The sequence below is a fragment of the Eptatretus burgeri genome, chromosome 17 (assembly GCF_056783735.1).
Source record: "Eptatretus burgeri isolate ZD-2024b chromosome 17, Ebu_testis_v1, whole genome shotgun sequence".
NCBI classification, from domain to species: Eukaryota; Metazoa; Chordata; class Myxini; order Myxiniformes; family Myxinidae; genus Eptatretus; species Eptatretus burgeri.
The window spans coordinates 14,312,141-14,333,076 of record NC_140977.1 but is presented as its reverse complement, the minus strand read 5'-3'; the positions used below and the strand labels follow the sequence as shown (position 1 = coordinate 14,333,076).

Below are 20,936 nucleotides of genomic sequence, written 5' to 3'. Positions count from 1 at the left end.
ACATTTTACCTACGGATCCCTGAGTGCGACATTCATGGTATTCGTGTCCCCAAAATAAATAACCTGAGGGCTGCGTAACTACCTAAACAAACTCACTCACACGGACGACTTAAATAAAATTGCCGGCGCTAAGACATACATGCCGGGGGCGCACTCATATTTACAGTACATCTTAACCTTAACTTACAAATTTTACACTAAACCATGGCCCAGGATCACTGAACTCTGCAAAGAAAAGCAGTTAGCAGGGAGCCAGGCTGCCCACATGCAGTCTCTGGCTCAAAACAATGCAGGTGACAGGGAACGTGGCTGGCTGCTCACACGCAGTCCAAGGCCTTCCCTTTTGAACTGAACGCAGTGAACCACAACGGTGCATGGGCTGCACAAACGTAGTCTCCGTGCCAGCTCAAGTGGCACACGCAATGAGCACAACGAATGAATGGATGAATGGATGGACGCAAAACACGGTGCACGGGCTGCCACTGCAGGCCCGTGTTGTAGCTGCCAACGGGGCAGTTCTCGCAGCTTGCAAACTGTTGCTTTTACGATCCTGGCGCACATGGCAATGAACAAGGGGGGGGGCAAAGCAAAAATTGAACGGGGCTGGTGAACATGGGCAGTGGGCATGGCATGGCAAAGGTGAGCAGGCAAACTTAGCCCGCAGAATAAGGCCGCTGCAGGCAAACACAGCCGGCAGATGAACTGGCCGGCACAGGCCTTGAAGTACCACAGCTGCAGATGATCCGGCCGGCACAGGCCTTGCAGCAACACAACAGCTGCCGATCAAGTGGGCCGGCACAGGCCTTGAAGTAACACAGCCAGCAGATGAAGCTGGCCAGCCTTTGCCGTTCAGTGGAGGTTGGTGGAGGGAGTGCGGTGGTGCTGGCCACTTGGAAGGCGGGCTCGGACCTACCTACCTGTCTCCCTCCCAACCTATCGCCTTTGCCTGTCACTGTACATACCCACTTCCTTAATTTGTGAAAAACCAATTTAGCCCCCACTTATTTTTTTTGTTGTTTTTATTTTTTTACTTCCCCACTATAAATCGTCCCCTAACCCCCTTTATCGTCCTTGTTCGGCTAACCTATCCTGTCACCTAGCCTACTCCCAACCCCTACGTTCCCTTCCCGGAGGGGAATAAGGGAGAGCTAACGTCCTGTGTCGAGGCCCAACTCAAGCCTCAGAATGGCCTCCCCAGAGTTCAGCGATCTTAACACCAAGTGAGTCCAGCGGCCCACAACGACAGCGAGGGGATGGATGGTGCGGAGGGGTACATCTCCTAATCTACCCTAACCATTTAACTGCTAAACTACCCCGGGGCTTTCAACAAGCGCCTCTCGCTTAAACTATTGGTTCTAACAACCCAGATTCCCGTCGCCTGTGTTGGTGTCCTTACAATTTCGGGCCTCGCCCCCCAATTTTCTCTCCGTGCCCTCACACGGTCTCCTGGCTGGGACACGTGGCTCCCTTTGGCAGGCACGACCCTCTGCCGAATCTCCCGCTATGGCACCCCGGGCACTACACTGCCTCCGAGCCTACCAGCTCCCTAACACCGGGGAGTGCCCCCCATGGCACCTCCCTGAAACGCACACGTGGCAGGCCGGCCTCCCGGGCCCCTTTCCGAGGGTCACCCGTGCCCACAACACTGCCCACGCGGCTAATGGCGCCCCGGGCCCCCGCACCAAGCAGGCGCACCCGTGCCCACTACTCTATCCCGGCCCCCCATGGGCCCATGGCCTACCGCGGCCGACTAGCCTGGTGCCCGGGGTACCCACTCAGCGATACTCACCTTTCGCAGCCACACTCCCAAGCCCGTCAACAGGGCTCCTGCACCCCTCCAAATGGGTCTCGAGCCTACTTTCCCACCAACAACAAAACGACCTCCATTTTTCAATTTGACTAACCCCCTAACTCACTTTATACTGACCCCGGGGTCCCTTGGGCGGGAGTCACTCCTCCCCCCAATCACTCATCGCACCATGCATTCCCCATTCGCTCCACTCACACAGACCCGCTGGCCTCACTCACTCAACAAGTACTCACCTCACAACTCACCAACAACTCTTCAACACACACACCGCTGAACTCTGCCATCCTTCTAACTACATCCCCTAACTAACTCGTGCTCCCACGTCGTCCCTTACACTAAAGCACGTTCCATTTAACACTACGTAGCTAAGCTACGTCCCCACTACACATCCACAAGTCTGTCACTGTCTCCAAAATAAATCATTTTATTTCCCCACCTAAATCTGGCTACAATCCCTCTAACTAATCCATTCCACGGACTCCATGAGGACTTACCCCTGCCCCATGGAGTCGGTCTAACTAAGCTAACCCTTCCCCCTAACTAGTTTTCATCCTGTGCCCCGGGTAAGGGGGTCTTTCACCCCTTGCCCAGGAATCCTGTACACCCGAAAGTGAGGCTTGCTTTTTTTTTTTTTTCCATGCGCAGCACCTGCGCGGCAACTCAGAGCTCGCGCACTTTGCACCTGCCCGTGACGTCATGCAGCTGCACGTGTTCCTCGTCCCTCCTTGGACGGGACCATCCGGCAGAGATACCCCTCCTGCCGGATTCCAACCCCACGTGCAGCCATGACGTCACCGTGCGCATAAAAAAAACAAGCCCCACGTCTCGAGGGGTTCCCCACGCGAACACATGTGCTTTGCCCGTTGGAGCTTAACACACACGATCGCGTGGAGAACCCGTCCAGTCCAAATCCATTTACCTGCCTAAACTTTGTCCGTCCGCGGGATCGGCAAATCCACCGCGTGCGTTTCCGGACCGGGACTTCACTCTCGCAAGCGAGCACGTGGCGGTCTCGTGCGTTGCACAGCACGAACCGCGTGCTCACTGCTGGGTGAACCCGGTACGGTCCCCGAAACAACTACAGCCGCTACTCGGCTTTCTCTCCTCTGTCGCCGTCTCCGTCTCCATTCCACACACGCATACCTGCGTGTCACGACGCACACAGTCCACTCCATCACATTCACACGGGGAGACGCGGCTGCGTGCTCCCGCATGCCAACCGACATCTCCCTCTCATACCGCTCTCTCACACACACGGTCTCCCTGGCACACAGCGACCTTGCACACGGCCGTTCACTCACGCGTGCCTCACTACTCACACAAACCATACTACTCACACGTGGTGCTCCATTCACTCGCGCGGGGGCACTCACCCGCGGTGCCTCACCCACACACGCGAGGGCACTCAACCGCTGTCCCTCATCCACACACCGTGCCTCACTCATACACGCGGGGGCACTCACCCGCGGTACCTCATCCACACACGCGGGGGCACTCACGCCTTGCACCACACACACAGGGACAACCACACTGGGGATTCGAGTCCCCACAAGGGTTTCCGGGGCCTCTATACCCCCCAAGCTCTCCGTGCACCCGTCCACAGCACTCGTCCCCTCAACCTCGCAAAGCACGACCGAACTCACCTGGTCGTGACTCACCTCAAGGGGGCAGACTCCCTCCCCTCGTTCCTGGAGGAGGCCATCCAGGTGCTCGCACTGGGTCTCTACCCAGTCCGCCAGCTCACCCTCACTATCCTCCACTACCTCCGTGTGTGTGTGTGCGTCACTTACCCCGTCTTCCTCGTGTAGTCTTTCCTCTATTTTTCTATCTCCCGTGTCTCTCCCAACTCTTCACCCTTTACCTCCCTTGTCTCAACTATTATTTCCTTTGTCACGGCCTTCATGCCCGCCTGCAGGCATCGGCCCATGTTCTGCGTCTCACCCCGGAACTTTTTCATTTCCTCCTTCATGTTTGCTTCCATTCCATTTATTTTTGTATCCATCTTTTCGTTTATTTGTTGTGTATTCGCATCCATCTTCGTTTTCACTTCATTCATATTCGCATTCATTTTTTCGATCATTTTCACATTCATCTTTTCGTTCATTGCCGCCAGCATGGCGCATAGCTGGGCCATGTCGGGTGCGCTTGAGTGAGCCGTTTCGGCAGGGGTTGGGGAAGGGTCTTGGTGGAGAGGGGGGGGGGAGGTGTCATACACCGCGGCCGCTGCCGCACCCACCTCGGGCCCTGGGTTCAGTTGGGCGAGTCCGTGTTCCTGCACAATCAACATTTCCTGCACGGGGATTCCATCCTGGACCATGGATTCTACATTACTACACATATACATTTCTAATACCTCCGGCTCCCGCTCGCCTTGAGACGCCATCTTACTTCTCGTGAAGGGTTAATTTGCTCGCTCGTAATTTGGAGGGAATCGGGGGTCGCTTCTCTCACCCCTGGACCGATTCCCGTGAATTTAGCCGGAGACAGGAGAGCCTGTTTTCCTGTTCTCCGATACCAGTGCCGCGAGGAGGGCGATGAATTTGTATCGCACGACCTGACACCAGTGTTGCGGTATTCGCGCCCGCCGGCGTGCTGACGGCCACGTAACTCGAATCGCGGCACGTCGCCCACCGGACGGACAATCCAGTGAGTGACCCTCTCGGACTAACGCCGGGAACCAGTCACGGGTGGACCTTTCGGTCTCACCGCGATCGAGCCAATCAGCCCCCGCGTGGGATAGGGTTGCTCGCCAAATTCGACCTACCTAAGTACCCACGCGGAGGGTAGACCGGGCGATCGCACCTCGCCGCAGGTCGACTTCGGACACGGGCCACTTAAGCGACCCGTTCCGTACTATCAGAATAACCGAGCGGTGTTATCGTCGACCTCGACGGTTCGATTAATTATCGGGCGTATTCAGCCCACTACCAACCCTTTACGTGAAGCAAGATGAGGATTCAATGGAGGAAAAGACGAAGCGAAGCGGGAGAACAGTTCAACAATAAAGCACATTTATTCGCGGCACACGGGAAGCACACAAATACAATTCCACCAAATGCACACAAAAAAAGAAAACACAATTCCATTTACACAAAAAGCAAATATAAAAGTGAAAACACAGTGCAGAGCTAATACCGACTACCGAGCACACGGCAACACTTATACAATTCTACTTCACAGACGGCGCCGACAACACATACCCAAAACCAAGGAAAAGAATACCCTCAAGAATGAGGCGGGCCTGAGGCCGAGACCGGGTCGCGCCTACCCGTCTGGTGATGAGACGCGGAGCGGCGATGGCGCCTCACTCCGCGGGCCTCGCGGACAGTGTCTGGCAGGGGGTGGGAAAGGGGCCCCCTTGGTCGCACTATCTCAGCGCGGGGGGAAACAGGAGGGGGTTGCTGATGCTCGGGGTATAGAGGATCTTTATTATCCCTGGTGTGCGTCTCCACCTCGGCCAGGTCGCGCTGCCGGCCTTCCTCGGGCGTGCAGCTCCCGGCACCGTCGCGAGCACCCCCTCGTCTGCCTTCGCCGCTGCCGCCTCTCCGCCTCTGGACTCTCCACCCTGGACTCTTCTTTGGGCTCTCCTCGTTCGACTCTCTTCAGCTTCTCCAGCTACTGCAGGCTTCGGGATCCAGACTTCCACACCCCTGACTGACGAACACGGTCCTTTTATCCCCCCGTAGCTTCGCCTTTGACCTTTCACCTCGCTCCCCATTGGCCCGAGAAAAAGTGGGCGTGAAGGCTTTTTGATCCACAAATTTGCATATATCGATCGTTCTGGAGGCGGGGCCAAATCGCCCCTCGCTCACCGATTGGACGGCAAAAAGTGGGCGTGTGTCGTTTTTGATCCGTTTTTGAAGCACAAAATCCGTGATTTTGTACACGCTGTTCAACGTGCACCCTGCACGAGTCCAACACCGGTACCCACAGCGGGGCAAGAACGGTGGCGATGCTATGGTTGCGAGGTGTGACGTGAAGGTCGTGGCGGTTGTGGTGAAGCGGTGTTGTGGTTGGTGGTTGATGTTGTGGTTGTGGTGGTAATCATGGCGGTTGGTCCAAAATAAAGATAGTAAAAGAAAAACGGCTATCCTGAAGAGTCGCAGCACGTATAAATGACATGTATTCCCACTAGACAACGGGTTTGGGCCTAACTACACATGCACTTACCGAGATACCTCACCTAAGGGACCTGAATGGTGGTTTGCGAATTTGGTAACCACAACAATATATATACATATATATATATATATATATATATATATATATATATATATATATATATATATATATATATATATATATATATATATACACATATACATATACACATACATACATATATATATATATACATATATATATACATATATACATATATACATATATACATATATATATACATATATACATATATACATATATACATATATACACATATACACATATATATATATATACATATACATATATATACATATATATACATATATACACATATACATACATATATACACATATACATACATATACATACATATATATATATATATATATATATATATATATATATACATATACACATATATACACATATACATATATACATATTATATCAGCATGGCTCGGCTCGCTACGCTCGCCTCACTACACATCCCTACAATGGGACAAACACCACCATGTTATCAAAAATACCGCACCACCACATCGTTGTAAGCACCTCATAACACAAACAAAACAAACAAAGGAACTTGTCCATCGCGACTTCCGATGGGTTTTCTCAGACCACCACACATATTTCATCTGTAGGCCTACAACAGTATTGTCTGTGAGTACACAATAATTGATTGAGTTAAGGTGTATCCAAATCACTAAAACCTTAATATGTCAAGTATTGAAGGAAATCATCTTTAACTCGTGAAAACATTAGGGACACTGCATAAAAGTGAACATTTTCAGTTGAATTTGAACCAAATCGGTAATCTTTATAATGAATGATACATTTTATGGGAATTTTTAAATGATTTTGGCCACCATCTTGGAGAAATGCGCCCTCTTTAAGTAGTTAACTACAATGTTTTTGATACTTAAGCTTACTGTTAAACTGACTTGAAGATCATTTGGCCAAAACATTAGAAAATATCATTCTAAATTGCTGGAATAATTGGTGAAAATTACGTTTTTAACAGCTTTTTTATGATGTTGGCAGCTATTTTGAAAAAACGCCCTCACATGGTGAAATACTTAACTGAAAATTAGAAGACAAGTTGAAAGTGATTCATTGTGATGTCCTTGAACAAATAAAAGTGAAAAATCAAAGTTGGCAAAATTCTTGAAGAAGGTGACAACTGCTGCCTGACGAATTGCAAAAATGAAGTGAAAATATCCTGGAAGTTGAAGAGATCTAAAATTGTTTGTCAATTTGTTGCCTTTTTTTCTGTCACCCCCACTGTTCTACGAGACAAGTTCATATGTAAACATGTAAAATAAATCAACAAAAAGTGTCCAATTAAAGCCCAATTAGAATTGACGATCGGTCAAATTTAGGATAACAGGATAAAACAAGGTACATTATTGTTGGCTGTTTTATTTCACCGAATGATCAAAGGGACAATGGATGTTTGAGAAGTTGATCTACCATTGTGGTTATTTCTAAAAGCAATTAAATCAAAACTTTGGGTTTTCCTTTTTTCTTCACAACAGAGTACATCATCAAAATGTCTGAAACAACATGTCGAGGCATTGACAGAAACCTTCATGGAGACGTCTCTTGAAGGAAGAAGCTTCAGAGTCATTGGGTTCTCGTGTATGCAGACTGACATTGTCAGGTCAGGTCAGATTAGATCTGTGACTTGCTATAGGAACCATGTAAATCTGCACGAACCTGTTCCAAGGGTTGGGTGTCGGCGACTGAACCGTCTCCCCCACCTAGTTTCTTGGTGAGAAGGGTGTATGATATGGACACCCAGCAGGATGAAAAACAAAACCTGTCAAAGGGCGGAGGAGCTCCTTACGAGACAATGACCATCCATATCTCGTGCCCAACTGTGTCTGTGGACATTCTCCTGCAGTTGGGTAATCTTTATACGAGGTTGGTGGCAGGATTTGCACTCTGACCACCGTAAAAAACATTCATTCCACAAAACACAAAAAGCATGAAAAAAAAAATCTGAAAACCCATTCGATGGGAGTACTTCCTGTGCAGCTGCCCTTCACAGGGCAACTCACCGGATGACAGGATTCGAGCAAAGCCTTCGGGTCCCCCAATCTTTGATGATAGGAGGGAAACCACAGGGTCAGATTGCGGCCGTGTCTGTCGGGGTGGTGCTGAGGTGTCGTCCACCAGACGGAGGTCTCCTTGGGTTAACCTGTGGCTCTTCGGGTGGCTACCTGGAATGTCCTATCCCGAAGAGAGGATGATCACCTGTTTCTGTTATCTGAGCTCAAGCGTTTGGACATCGGTATTGCAGCACTCTCTGAGGTTCAGAGACAGGATTGCAACGAGATCATGGCGGATGACGACACCGACTGATGGTAACCATGCTCTGATGGTTACCATGCCCAAGGAGTTGCTGTAGCTGTGTCCAATAAACTGACTGCAATGATAATTGAGGTAACACTGGTGAACGAGCGTATTATGAGACGAAGGATTCATCACTCCTTGGGTGTCATTTCCCTGGTCTCTGGATATGCTCTGACTGAGGCGAGTGATCTCACCGTGAAGGATGCATTCTACGCCACGCTCGAGTCTGTGGTTGATCAGTGCCCCAGGCGAGATAGACTTCTCGTCTTGGAGGATTTCAATGTATTGACTGGAACTGACAGGGATGGTTATGAGACATGTGTTGGTCCCCATGGGTTTAGAATTGTGAACCAGAATAGCACTAAGTTCCTTGACTTTGAAAGAAGTCATGGACTTTGGGTGGATGGTTCATGGTTTCAGTGCCCATAAGCTCCTCGCTGGACTTGATATTCCAACGCTGGCGATGTGGCAAAGGAGATTGACCAGGTGCTCGTTGATGGTTGCTGGAGGATGATCCAGAACTGCAGTGTCTTCCGGAGTGCTCAGTTCCTCAATACTGACAACAGGCTTGTTTTAGCAACTCTGAAGTTGCAGCTTAAATCCAGGAGAATGGTACCATCCCAGCCTCGGCTCAATGTTGGCAAGCTCAAGGATGAGAAGGGAGCCGAGGAGTTTGCGAACAGGCTGAGTGGGGATTTGGGGGGGTCTGCATGCGTTGGCGGATCCTGAAGAGTTGTGGAGTGTCTTCAAGACCACCATCCTTAATGTTGCCGTGAGATGTCTTGGAACTGATCATAGGGCGAAAAAGAATTTTGTTTCTCAAGGGACACTGGATACCATTGACCAGAGTCACAGAGCCAGGCTGAATGGCAAAGCTCAGCTGTTCAGGGAGCTAAGGCATAAAACTACACGTGCACTTTGGGTGGACAAGGAGGCCGATGTGCGAGGAATCTGTGAGGAGGTAGAGCATCACCTGTGGTCAAGTGATTCGCATCCTGCTTACAGGGGAATTCACGCATTGCGTTCCTCCAAGCCCATCGCTCGGTGTACTGCAGTTCGAGCAGAGGGTGGTGGGCTCTTGTCAGAGGAGTCCGAAGTGAAGGCCCGCTGGGCCGGTTACTTTCAGCGGCTGCACCAGGCTGATCCACCAACTGTCAAGTTGAATGTCAGGGGTGTTCCTATCCCTATTGCTGACCCTCCAGTCAACTGTGGTCCACCTTCGTTTGGGGAAACAGAGTGGTTAAACGGTTGAAATGTGATAAAGCTCCTGGGATCTAAGGTATCCATGCTGAACTTCTCAAAGCTAGTGAAAATGCTGTACCCGTGTCATTGCATGCAGTTCTGTGCTCTGCTTGGAACACAGGCATCATTCCAACTGACTGGAAGAGGGGCCTTGTCCCTCTCTGGAAAGGGAAGGGTGATCGCCAAGACCGCAACAGCTACCGAGCAGAGACGCTGCTCTCAGTGCCAGACAAGGTATTTGCCCAGATAATTTTTGATAGGGTTCAACACCATCTGCGTGAGCACCACCGTCCTGGGCAGTCTGGTTTTACACCAAAGAGGTCAACGATTGACAGTATTCTTGTTCTTGGGGGTCCTCACCAAACGCACATGAGAGGTTCGGCAGGGGCTGCTTGCAGCCTATGTTGATCTCTGTAAAGTGTTTGAATTCAGTGAATCGGGATGACCTCTGGAGGATTCTTGGTCTTCATGGGGTGCCACCAAAACTGATCAATCTGATGTCTGAACGAAACTCTGGGACTGAGAGTGCTGCGAGATGTGGTGATGCCATCTCTGACTTATTTCCGGTGGTTACTGGAGTTCGTCAGGGGGTGTGTACTAGCCCCCACACTTTTCAGCACTTGTCTGGACTGGATTCTGGGGAGGATGTCAGAGAGATCAAGTTGCAGTGCATTGTTTGGGAATGTCAAGATCTCTGACCTTGATTTCGCAGATGATGCAGTCATCTTTGTGGAGACACAAGATATCCTTTTGGTGCCCTCGAGGTGCTGAATGGAGTTGGAGCCACAGGGATTACGTGTTTCCTGGGTCGAATCTGATATCCAGGCTTTCAATGACATCTTGGATGCTGCTATCTTGTCCGGACCTGTTTGTGGTGAGGATGTTGAGGTCACGGAGAGATTCACTCTCTCCCTATCTCTTTCGAGTGCAGCCTTATGGCTGCTGGTTGCATCATTGGTTGGGACGCGGCGATGCCGCTGATGTGTCACCCTTACGAGTACACTGCTACTCATTTTGTCGACCTCGGAAGGATGACAGGCTGAGTCAACCTCCTGGTGCATTAATTCAGCGGCCAACGGGGCTTGAACTCAGGACCTTCGGATCCCAAGCCACCACCCTAACCACAAAGCCAACACCAGGCTGAGAGATTCACTTATCTTGGGAATGATATTTATGTCTCTGCTGGCTGTGAGCCAGAGGTCAACACACGTCTGGGTCAGGCCTGGGGAGGCATGGATCCACTGGATCATGGGGTGTGGCACTGCCAGTACCTGAGGATGAAAGTCCAAGTCTTCAGGTCCTTGGTGCTTCCAGTCTTGATCTATGGATGTGAGACTTGGACTCTGACCAGAGATCTGAGATGGAGACTTAATTCCTTTGGTGCCGGGTCTCTTCGGAAAATCCTTGGCTGTCGCTCGTCGGACTCTGTATCCAACGAGCGGTTGCTGAGAGAGACTCAAATTAGATTTGTTACCTGCATCGTCCGTGAGCATCAGCTTTGGCTGTATGGACATGTGGCTCATTTTCCTGACGCTGATCCTACTCACCAGATTCTCTCAGCGACGGAGCCTAGTGAGTGGAGAAGGCCAATGGGCCGACCGTTTGCCTCGTGGTTGCAGCAGTTTGATCAGCATCTAAAAGGAGATGGGGATGGGCCAGGCATCTGTCTGGGGGATGGCCAGATGTTGGCCCCTGAAGTACCGGAGGAAAATGGAAGCAGCGACACGCTGCTCCGGTACATGCGCCCATACCTGACCTGACCTGACCTGACAAGATTGACATTAATGTCATGGCCGGTTTTCACTTCCACTTTCACAAATAAATCTGGAAAAAGTAACTTTTATTAAATGCAGACAGTCTTGTGTCACATACAATTGGCAATATTGTGTATTCAATACTATTAAAATAGCGAAACAAGAAAAAGAGCTCTCAGAGATTGCAGACCCACCTCACCAGGACTTGTTTTGTGTGGTGTATTTTGTGTGGCCTTCATGTATTGGTGTGTCGTAATTAATGAGACATAATTAGAATAGCACTTTATAACTGCTGGCAGTGATGATCGGGTACCAAGACGTCCAGCTTTGATGGAAATCCGCTTTCATCTGACACTTGACCCTGACCCATGATGTTTTTTTGTTATTATTGAATTGAATTTAGAATTGGATTAAAATAAGTTAAATTCAAATCAAATGGAAGACCAAATCGGAACAGTCCTGCATTGGAGTAATCAGAAGGAACCCCAACAAGCAAAAACAATGATGAAGTCATCAGAATGAACCTGGATAGGATTCTCATTTCAGCTGCTGCTCCTCTACCCACAAACCCATCCAAGCACAGCCAAATCAGCCTTATTCAAAAAATAATAATAAAAAATTTTTTTTCATCAAAAAACCCCAAAATAACAGCTCAAAAAAAAAATCAAATAATTTTGGCTGTCAGACCATGTGTCCGATTAAGTTGAAATTTAAAACTTGTATTCCCTTTCAGTAAGACATCATAATTTTGAAGTTTCATGTCAATTGATGTCGTGGTTCCAGAGAAAACATGATTTGATATTTTTCTTAAATCAATATGGCTGTCAAACCATGCGACTTTTCAATTATTCGTTACCAAATTTGTACAAGCATGCCTTGGGGAGCATTTGTGTGAAGTTTCCCCTCCATCTGTCCAGCCCTTCTGGAGAAGAATTTTATGTTTTAGGGTAAGTCCAATATTGCTGCCAAACCATGTGACATCATATTTGTGAAACTTTTGCTCCTCATGGAAAGGCAGTGATTTGTGAAATGTTTCGCCTCGACCTGTTCAGCTCTTTCAAAAAATTTTGAAGGTTTGAAAAAAAACAATATGGCTGACAAATCACATGACCGATGATGTCATCAAAAAAGTTTGTGTGGACCATTTTATCCGGAGATGACTCTCAAAAATTTTCATCCTGATTGGATGTAGCATTCTCCATATGCAATTATGATGTCATAACAAAGGCACCGATGACATCATACTCATTCCCCATGAGTGCTTGGGAGGTGTTGTCTCAATTCTTTCCTTGGTGGGTTTCATAGATGCAAAGGAACAAAGTTTTTCCATTTTTCCAATCTTGCTGCCACACCACGTGACTTATGACATCATAATTATCATGAGAACATTCTCTCCGAGTCGTCGCACATATGGTGAAAATTTAGTCTCAATCCAACAAGTGGTTGCGGAGAAAAATACAAACATTCTGTGCGGACAAACAAAAAGACAGACAGACAGAGACACAGACAGAGAGACAGACACAAATTGCAATATCATCTCGTTGGCGAGGGTAATAAATATTGCATTAAATCATGGACTCAAATTCTTCCACAAAGAGAGAAAATAAAACATTTCCCCACGGGAACAACGTCGTATCAAAGGATTACGATATCAAAGCATAACGGTCAGAAGAAACTGCTTCGATGTTACGAGATGCTTTACGCGACCACAACTTCAGTGGGGATTTCACCATGAGCAAAAATCTCAACAAACAAAAGTGAGAAGCCAAGAAAAATGTAGAGAACCCAAAATAGAGAAAGTTTTCTCCCAAACCTTCATTGATTAGCAAATTAACCACAACTGTGATGAAACATGTGACTTGTATTTTTTGTCTCAAAAGTCAACCATCGTGGAAAACTAAATGAGAAAGAGTGGCACATTAACAGATTGGCAAATTCAGAGAATGGAAGGAATAAACTAAAGCTTAGACATGTGACCATATGATAAGGGGAATGGAAAGGATCAAAAGTCAGCAAGTGGAGAAAAGCTCAGGAGTGGGTTTGGAAAAATCATCTGTTGAGAAATTGAATTGAAGTACTAAACCTGCAAGATACCCGGGAAGTATGTACACACGTCCTTGGGCTACCTCGTCTCAGTTCAAATTTTAACACCATTAACTGCCATCCTGGTTTTTCACATGCAGTGAATTCATCTGTGCATCCTTTGCTGCCCATTGGATGAATATAAACCATGTCCCATCTGACAGCAGTGGTCACGCTGAATGTTTTTTTTTTTCTCCACCAGGCCACCTAAGGAGATATTTTGGTGGCCCGCATCATATTTGATGAGTGAATGAATTCACAGAGATCAGTATACATGTTTAAATTACTATTTATCACGACATATCGATCAAATTTCAGTGCTTTTCACACCAGCAATCTCATAACTCGTAATCACAGAACACCACCGTCTGCTATTTAATAATCTACACACTAACTCACAGCAACATAATTTGAACGGCAGTATCTTGCTATCGCATGAGCGTTTTTGAATCGAACGTTTGTTCGTTCATTCATTTTCGTTGTCATTTTTCCTGCTTCTGATGTTCCAGGTTCTGCCTCTCCAGTTTTCTTCTTTGCCATTGCGTGCTGGTGATTTTCAATTACCTGGTGCTTTTGAAAATTACACTTCTTGAAGTTGGTGCACCCGGGGTGAAACACATTTTGCTTCCTTCCTGACTCCGATCCTCCCAAATCCTCCCTGCACACCTTGAAGAACATCACGTCCCAATCTTCCTCAACCAAGCCACAGAAATTCTCGCTCTCTCCCAATCCGGTCGACACTTCCTCATCCATTTCTCAAGTTCGTATTACTGTTTGACCAGCTTCCTTTTTTCTGCTCGTTTCTTTTTCAGATTCGATACATTTTGTACACAACACCATATGATGGAAACCTCAGTACACTTCTTCTCTGAGATGGAGTCTCAGCACCATGTGATCAAATGGGTCATTCCAGTGTCTCCTAAAATTAGACAGCTAAGAAGAGGTTGTGCACGATACAATGATTTCTGACACTATATCCATGGGTTCACATAACTGGTACACAGGTGCTCATGCATGGTGAAAATAAAAGACAACACAAAACACCAAACTAAATTTGTACTTCAAAAATGTGAAGACAGTTCAAAAGTGTACTCCTACCACAACAGAGGCTTGTGATGGAAGGTTTTCTCAACTAGTGGTGGTAAGTAATGCTCTCCATGATGATTATGCAAACTGATACACTGGGATTACAAAATTTAAGTGCACAAAATCGAGTTTATAAATTATGACATCATAACTTGTAAGATTTAACAAAAATAGATCCAAGGAAAAAAAAATGAGCAAAGAGGAAGAAGAGGTGGTTTTCTCAGCTAGTTTTTTTCGTTCATCCAAAACCATTGCTGCAGATACTCAGTGGAGAATCAAATTTTAAAAAAGTGGATGAATAGCTGTTCATTGTACAGTTGCACCACATGCATGCTCGAGGTAGATCTCGTATGCGGCCAACAATGTGATGCGTGCACGCTGTAAGTGTGGCCTTGCTTCTATATAAAAGTTCCATTCTGTATTGTTGGAGCAAGCCAGTGCATGGCCGAAGAGCGGGAAATACACCACACCTCTCATAAGTAAGCATTGTATATCTTGAAGATTTTGATACAAGTGGCCATGTGGGCCACCAAGGCTGGAAGTTTTAGTCACCCGACAAAGCCTTTGGTGGACATAGGCACCGGGGCCAATACTTATTTCAAACCCTGGCTGGCATTAGTTGATGGACATTTCTGATCCAATGGTGTCTTTCACAAAGAGTCGGCAAGTTTATCCCAAAACCATCAGCAATTTTTTTTTAATCCTCATCAAACCTGCATCAGGAACAAACCCAGACTTTCAATCATGCTGCAACCAAGAACCAAGTGTTGCATGTGAAACGAAGACTGAAGTTCCTGAGTTCCTCCGCAGAACCAGCATTCCATCTACATTGTTGTTGATGATTCACCAATAAGTAAAGAAACCAGTCCAGCAGCTGAGGTGAGGTTGGAGCATTGGAGTTTTCATACTTCTGCTCCTTCAAAATGGCTGTAGCTGTTGAAGAGTTCAGGTTGAGCTGGAAACAGCAAAGGACGTATCTTGTGTGGCTTATCTTGGTTGCTTTATTCAGCTTTCTTTGACTTGAATAGCCGAGTGTTGATGAACCATCTCATCCTGGTTGCAGCTTTGAATGATTGCTAAGGGCCTATTGCAGCAAAGTGGGAGCCACCCTGTTGCAATGCTTGTATTTAAATAACAGTAAATAAACACAAATATGAGTAAACTAGCCTTCTTGAAACCCTCACAGTCAGTTGGAGCATTGAAAAACCTATAAAAACATACTTTAATGACAGTCAGATGTCAGGATCCTAAGATTCATGTACGTTAAATGCTATCAGCTGAAAAAGCAGTCATATTTCCAGTTTCATTTTTAGATTTTCTGATGTTGTTTAATTTATCTGATATTCTTCATTGGAACTTGGTTTTGAAAAGTTTATTTCAACAGAAAGAGTGAACTTTCCTTTCCAGAGCACAAGTTACAGTTTGGAAATCGATCAAAAATTGGCTGAGTGGCATGTGATCGTGAAATTTAACCTAGTTTCACTTTGAATGCCTATTCAGGGATGAAAAAGTAAAAGTGCCTGTGCTATTCTGTGAATTGTGCTGAAAGTGGCTGAGATGAGGCTCATTTTACCAACAATAATCATATTATCTAATTTTACAAACATTATAGACATATTTTGATTAAATACCGCTCACTGACCACGTGTTTCAAAATTTCAAATTTGTCCGCCATTACGCGACAATCAATATTATACACAATAAAAATTTACCTGAATCATTGAATTTGAAATCTCTTACCCCAAATGATACATTTCTGTCATGACCAATTTGCAGGAAAAAAAATACAGGTTTGCCTCAATCTGCCTCAACAGTTAAAGGGAGATTTTTTTCTTGTCCGCCATTACGCGACGATTATGGAATTCTGGAATTATTGCTGAAATATTGAGGTGAGTGAATGTTTTAAGTGTTTGGACATTAAAAATGATAAAATAGATGAATCAGACTGACTTCACAAGTCTATGAGCAATAATGCTCAAATATTTATCTGACAACCATTTGGAGGGAAGAAAATTTAATTTTTTATTCATGTCCATCGAGAAATATGAAAATTTGCCAAAATTTTATACCATCACGTCGCGACATCCTGGCCTAACAAGTGGTGTCCATGATAACAACGGATTGTCATAGTAAGTTTAACAACGGATAATCCATAACAACGGATTGTCATAGTAAGTGTCCATGATATTTAAATGTTTATCAGTCTGGTTCCTTTCGTGAGTTGTGTTTGTCTGAATTGATAAACTGTTTTTTGCCTTGTGTTCCATATATGCTCCAGTTTATGGAATAGTTAATGATTTGATAATTTAATGAAGTTCATTTTTGATAATTTTTGGAACGAAGTGGCTCACACTCAGCTGCGACATGCGTAAGGTGTGAGCCAATTGGGTGTTTCCTCCAATGACAAGTGACAGATGTTATTTGGGCTTTTCACATGAGTGAATTGTAACGGACTCGGACTCTCAGACAACAGCATGAGAGTACCGGAGACCAATTGTCTCCCAAGACACCGAGCAGAGGCGAATGTGCATGCCTGAATAATCCAGCATCATGCGACGGTTTTACTAATTCCACACCATGTGGCCGTTTCAGCGTGTGCATTTGACCTAATGATAGAAATTGTCGTTCACTGGAGGATAGACCCATGGCTCAAATGCAGGGAAACTCGTATAAAAGTTCAGATTCAAACCGGGTCACTCGAACCTGAACACGCTGCTTCTGCACTCCCAACTCAGGCTCCATCCATTGGGACCTTCCTCTGGACAGAGCGTTGGTGCGGCCTAAGAAGTTTTCTTGGCTATTGGGCACAACCCTGGACAGGTCGCCACTCCAAAGGATACCAGCAAGCTGGTACTCATTTTGCCGACCTCAGAAGGATGACAGGCTGTCAACCCCACCTGGTATCAATTCAACAGCTGAGCAGGATTTGAACTCAGGACCTAAGGATCCCAAGCCCACCACTCTAGCCATTAAGCCAACACCAGGCAATAACTCAGGATGGAGGTCCTCAATGTCACACAAGTTTTTTTTTTTTTTTTTTTTGTATACCTTGGTCGAGGCTCGTATGAGAGCTAACACACAACTCACAGCAAGGAGGCATGAGACAAGAGGGGCGGGAGTGGAAGGGACAAAACAGTGGGGAACAGACACATTAGGTGAACTGTGGAAGGGAGAGGGATGGGGATGGGACGGGGAACAGGGCGAAGAGAAGATGGACATTTCAGGGACTTTCAGGAAGGAAAGCAGGAGAAATGAAGGAAGTGGGCTTGGGTGGATTATCGGGGGTAGAAAAGATCGAGGATTTGGATGGGGGAAGATAAGAGGTGGTGGTGAACAGCTGTTTTGAAAGCCTGGAGGGAAGAATGGGAAAGAATAGAGTGAGGAAGTTTATTCCAAAGGTGGGAAAAAAGAGGAATGAAAGAGTGAAGATGAGCAGTGATTCGTGATTTTGGTAGTTTTACCAGAAGGGGGTTGTTGGCGGACCTTGAGCGCCCTGTGGAAATGTGGGGACAAATCGCAGAGAGAGCAGGGGGGGCAAGGCTGGAGAGGAGTCGGTAGAAGACAGAAAGACCAGCGACCAACCTGCGGTGATTGAGTGAGAGGCCCAAAGACTCAGCTTCATTGCGGGAGATGCCGATGATCTTAAATGCCCTGGTTTCGACAGCGTGAAGCCGAGAAAGGTGGGAGGCAGGAGCACCAGCCCAGAGGGGAGAGCAGTACTCCATCAGGCTACGGACAAAAGCTTTGTAAGTGGTCAGGAGCTCAAGAGGGCCGAGGAAGGACTTAGCACGACGGAGGATTCCCAGTCGGCGACTGGCTTTTGAGGCGAGGTTGGAAATGTGACTTTCCCAGGAAAGGTCATGGCAGATAGTGAGACCTAGAAGCTTGAAAGAAAAGACTTCTTCCAGAGGATTGTTGAGAAAGTGGATGGGGGGGTTTTGTAAACGGTCCTTTCGAAGAGACATAGTGAGTGTGAGATTTGTCTGGATTGAAAGACATGTTCCACGTGTTGGACCAGTTTGTGATTTTATCCAGATCTGCAGTGAGTGAAGAAGCTGCTGCTTGCCGGTCTGAGGGATGACAGATGGTACGGCAGAGGGTGGAGTCGTCGGCAAAGAGAAATAGAGGATTTTCCAGGGAGTCCGAGAGATCATTGATGAAAACCAGAAAAAGAACAGGGCCCAGAACGCTACCTTGAGGAACTCCAGCCTGCACAGGTAGAGGGGATGAAAGAACTCCATTTAGGGCCACACGTTGACTGCGACAGGAGAGGAAGTCTGCGAGCCATGAGTGGAGATGGCCTTGAATACCATGGGAAGAGAGTTTGGTGAGTAGGGCAGGGTGCCAGACTGTGTCAAAAGCACGTGATATGTCCAGGGATACGGCTCGGATTTCCTGTCTGGCATTGAGGACCTCCATCCATTGATGGGAGAGCAGAAGCAGCATATCCAGGGTAGAGTTCATGGTCATCTCTCCAGACATATCTCGAGCTTCATACCCAGCCTGACAAACCACTTTGCTATTCAAACTCTCACCCCATGGAATCCAAGGCCACCTCCAGACAGGGCTTACTGACTTCCTCTACTCTCGTAGCAAACACGTGCCTCCCGACAGAATCCTTTAACTCCTCTCTCTATCAAGGCTGGAGTGCCCCAAGGCAGTGTGTTGGGCCCAGTCCTATTCTTCACCAACATTCTCTCTGACTCTCCAGAAAATCCTCATTATCTGTTTGCTGATGACTCCACCCTCCACCATGGCATCTTTCAGAGAGAAAAGTAGTAGCCTCTTCCCTCTCTTCAGACATTGATGGAATCACAAGCTGCTAAAAGATGTGAAACATGTCCTTCAATTCTGGCAAATATCACTTGTAAAAAGGGATTGGAAACCTTTGACAATCCCTTTTTCCGGTGATTCTAATTTTTTCCCCTTCTCTCTCACCTCTTTACATTTGTTAGTTGGTTGTTTTGTTACTTTTCTGTTTCATCCCGGCTTTCAACTTCCTCTTCTTCTGGTGTTTCCTTCAACTTGTGTGCATCTTGTTCACACTGATGTGTCATTATACTCTGCTGTTATTGTTTTTTTCCCCTTTCCATTCAGCTCTTGGTATTTCTCGAGCCTCAATCATGTGTGTTCAAAAATAATAAAACATTTTAAACTAAACAAACACAGATCCCATTGGAAGTGAAGATCATATAACTCACCATTCAACTGGTCACTTTGCTCCTCTTCCAGACCAATGGAGTACACATCCTCAATTTTTATCTGTAGAATGTCAGGAAATCCTTCCAGCTCTTCAACCTTCATTTCACACCCGAGCACAGTCGGCTGTTCCGATTCCGGCTGCACACGACAGGAATCCTTCCATCAGCCAACGAGAGAGTACAGTTCATGGTGGGTGATCCTTTAAAGAGGCAGTAAACATACCACTCTTCCTGATGTTTGCTCCTCCATGAGTCCCTTGATCCCACACAGTACCTACATGTGAACTACCTCTGTACTTGAGACCTTATCCTTTGTCTAAATCAGTTACAGCATCTCACAAAAACACGCACCTTTTGACGCTCCCCCAAAAATAAATTGTACATGCTGCAGGTTCTTTCGCCAATACTGTCATTGTATTCCATGTTGATGTAAATTTTGATTTGGCGACATATAAAATGTACAAATGTTTTGATATTGATATAAAATCTGAGCCTGTTCAGCAGTTTTGGAACGAGATATTCATCGAGAATACTTACCCAGCACAGTTACCCAGCACGGTTTTGGAGATATGGAAGTGCAACTTTTTTGTGTTTTCCAAGATGGTGCCTGCACCACATGACCTATGACATCATGATTATCATTAACATATTCTTCAGGAGGAGGTAGTCCTGTGGTGAAAATTTCACATCAATCAGACCAATAATTGCAGAGAAATAAAATTCATACTGATCGAATCAAGCGTTGTACCTGTCGAATTATGACATCACAATGAAGGTACTGATGACATCATTAACATGTCTTATTCTCCAAGGGGAGTACTTGACAATTAGTGAAGTTTAAATTTTTTCCATGGAGCATTTTTGGAGATGAAGGTTGAACTTTTTTCAATTTTTCCAAGATGGCACCTGCACCACGTGATCTATGACATCATAATTATTTCAAAAAAATGTGCAGGAGGAGCCGCTCAGATTCTGAAAATTTTGTGTCCATCGGACTAACAGTTGCAGAGGTAATTTTTTTTTCATTTGGACCAGATCAAGCATTGCACTTGTCGAATTATGATGTCACAATTAAGGCACCAATGACATCATCATCAATATATCTTATTCCCCATTGGGAGTACTTGACAATGAGCCATGTTTCAATTTTTTCCATTGAGCGGTTCGGGAGATATCGAGGTGGAACGTTTTTTCCAAGATTACATCCATACCACGGACCTATGACGTCATAATTAAGA

At 46.4% G+C, this 20,936-nt stretch overlaps 1 protein-coding gene across 1 annotated transcript in view; it reads right to left on the bottom strand.

The window, feature by feature from the left end:
- The window catches only part of LOC147009367 (uncharacterized), a 90,102-nt gene that overhangs the window by 67,597 nt on the left and 1,569 nt on the right, over positions 1–20,936 (bottom strand). Inside the window, exons 2-3 of the mRNA XM_085861183.1 lie at positions 20,236–20,367; positions 19,699–19,837 (exon numbers count right to left, since the gene is read on the bottom strand). Of these exons, the coding sequence (XP_085717309.1) occupies positions 19,699–19,801 (103 nt within the window). The 5' untranslated portion in view covers positions 19,802–19,837; positions 20,236–20,367. The remainder of the gene's footprint in view (positions 1–19,698; positions 19,838–20,235; positions 20,368–20,936) is intronic.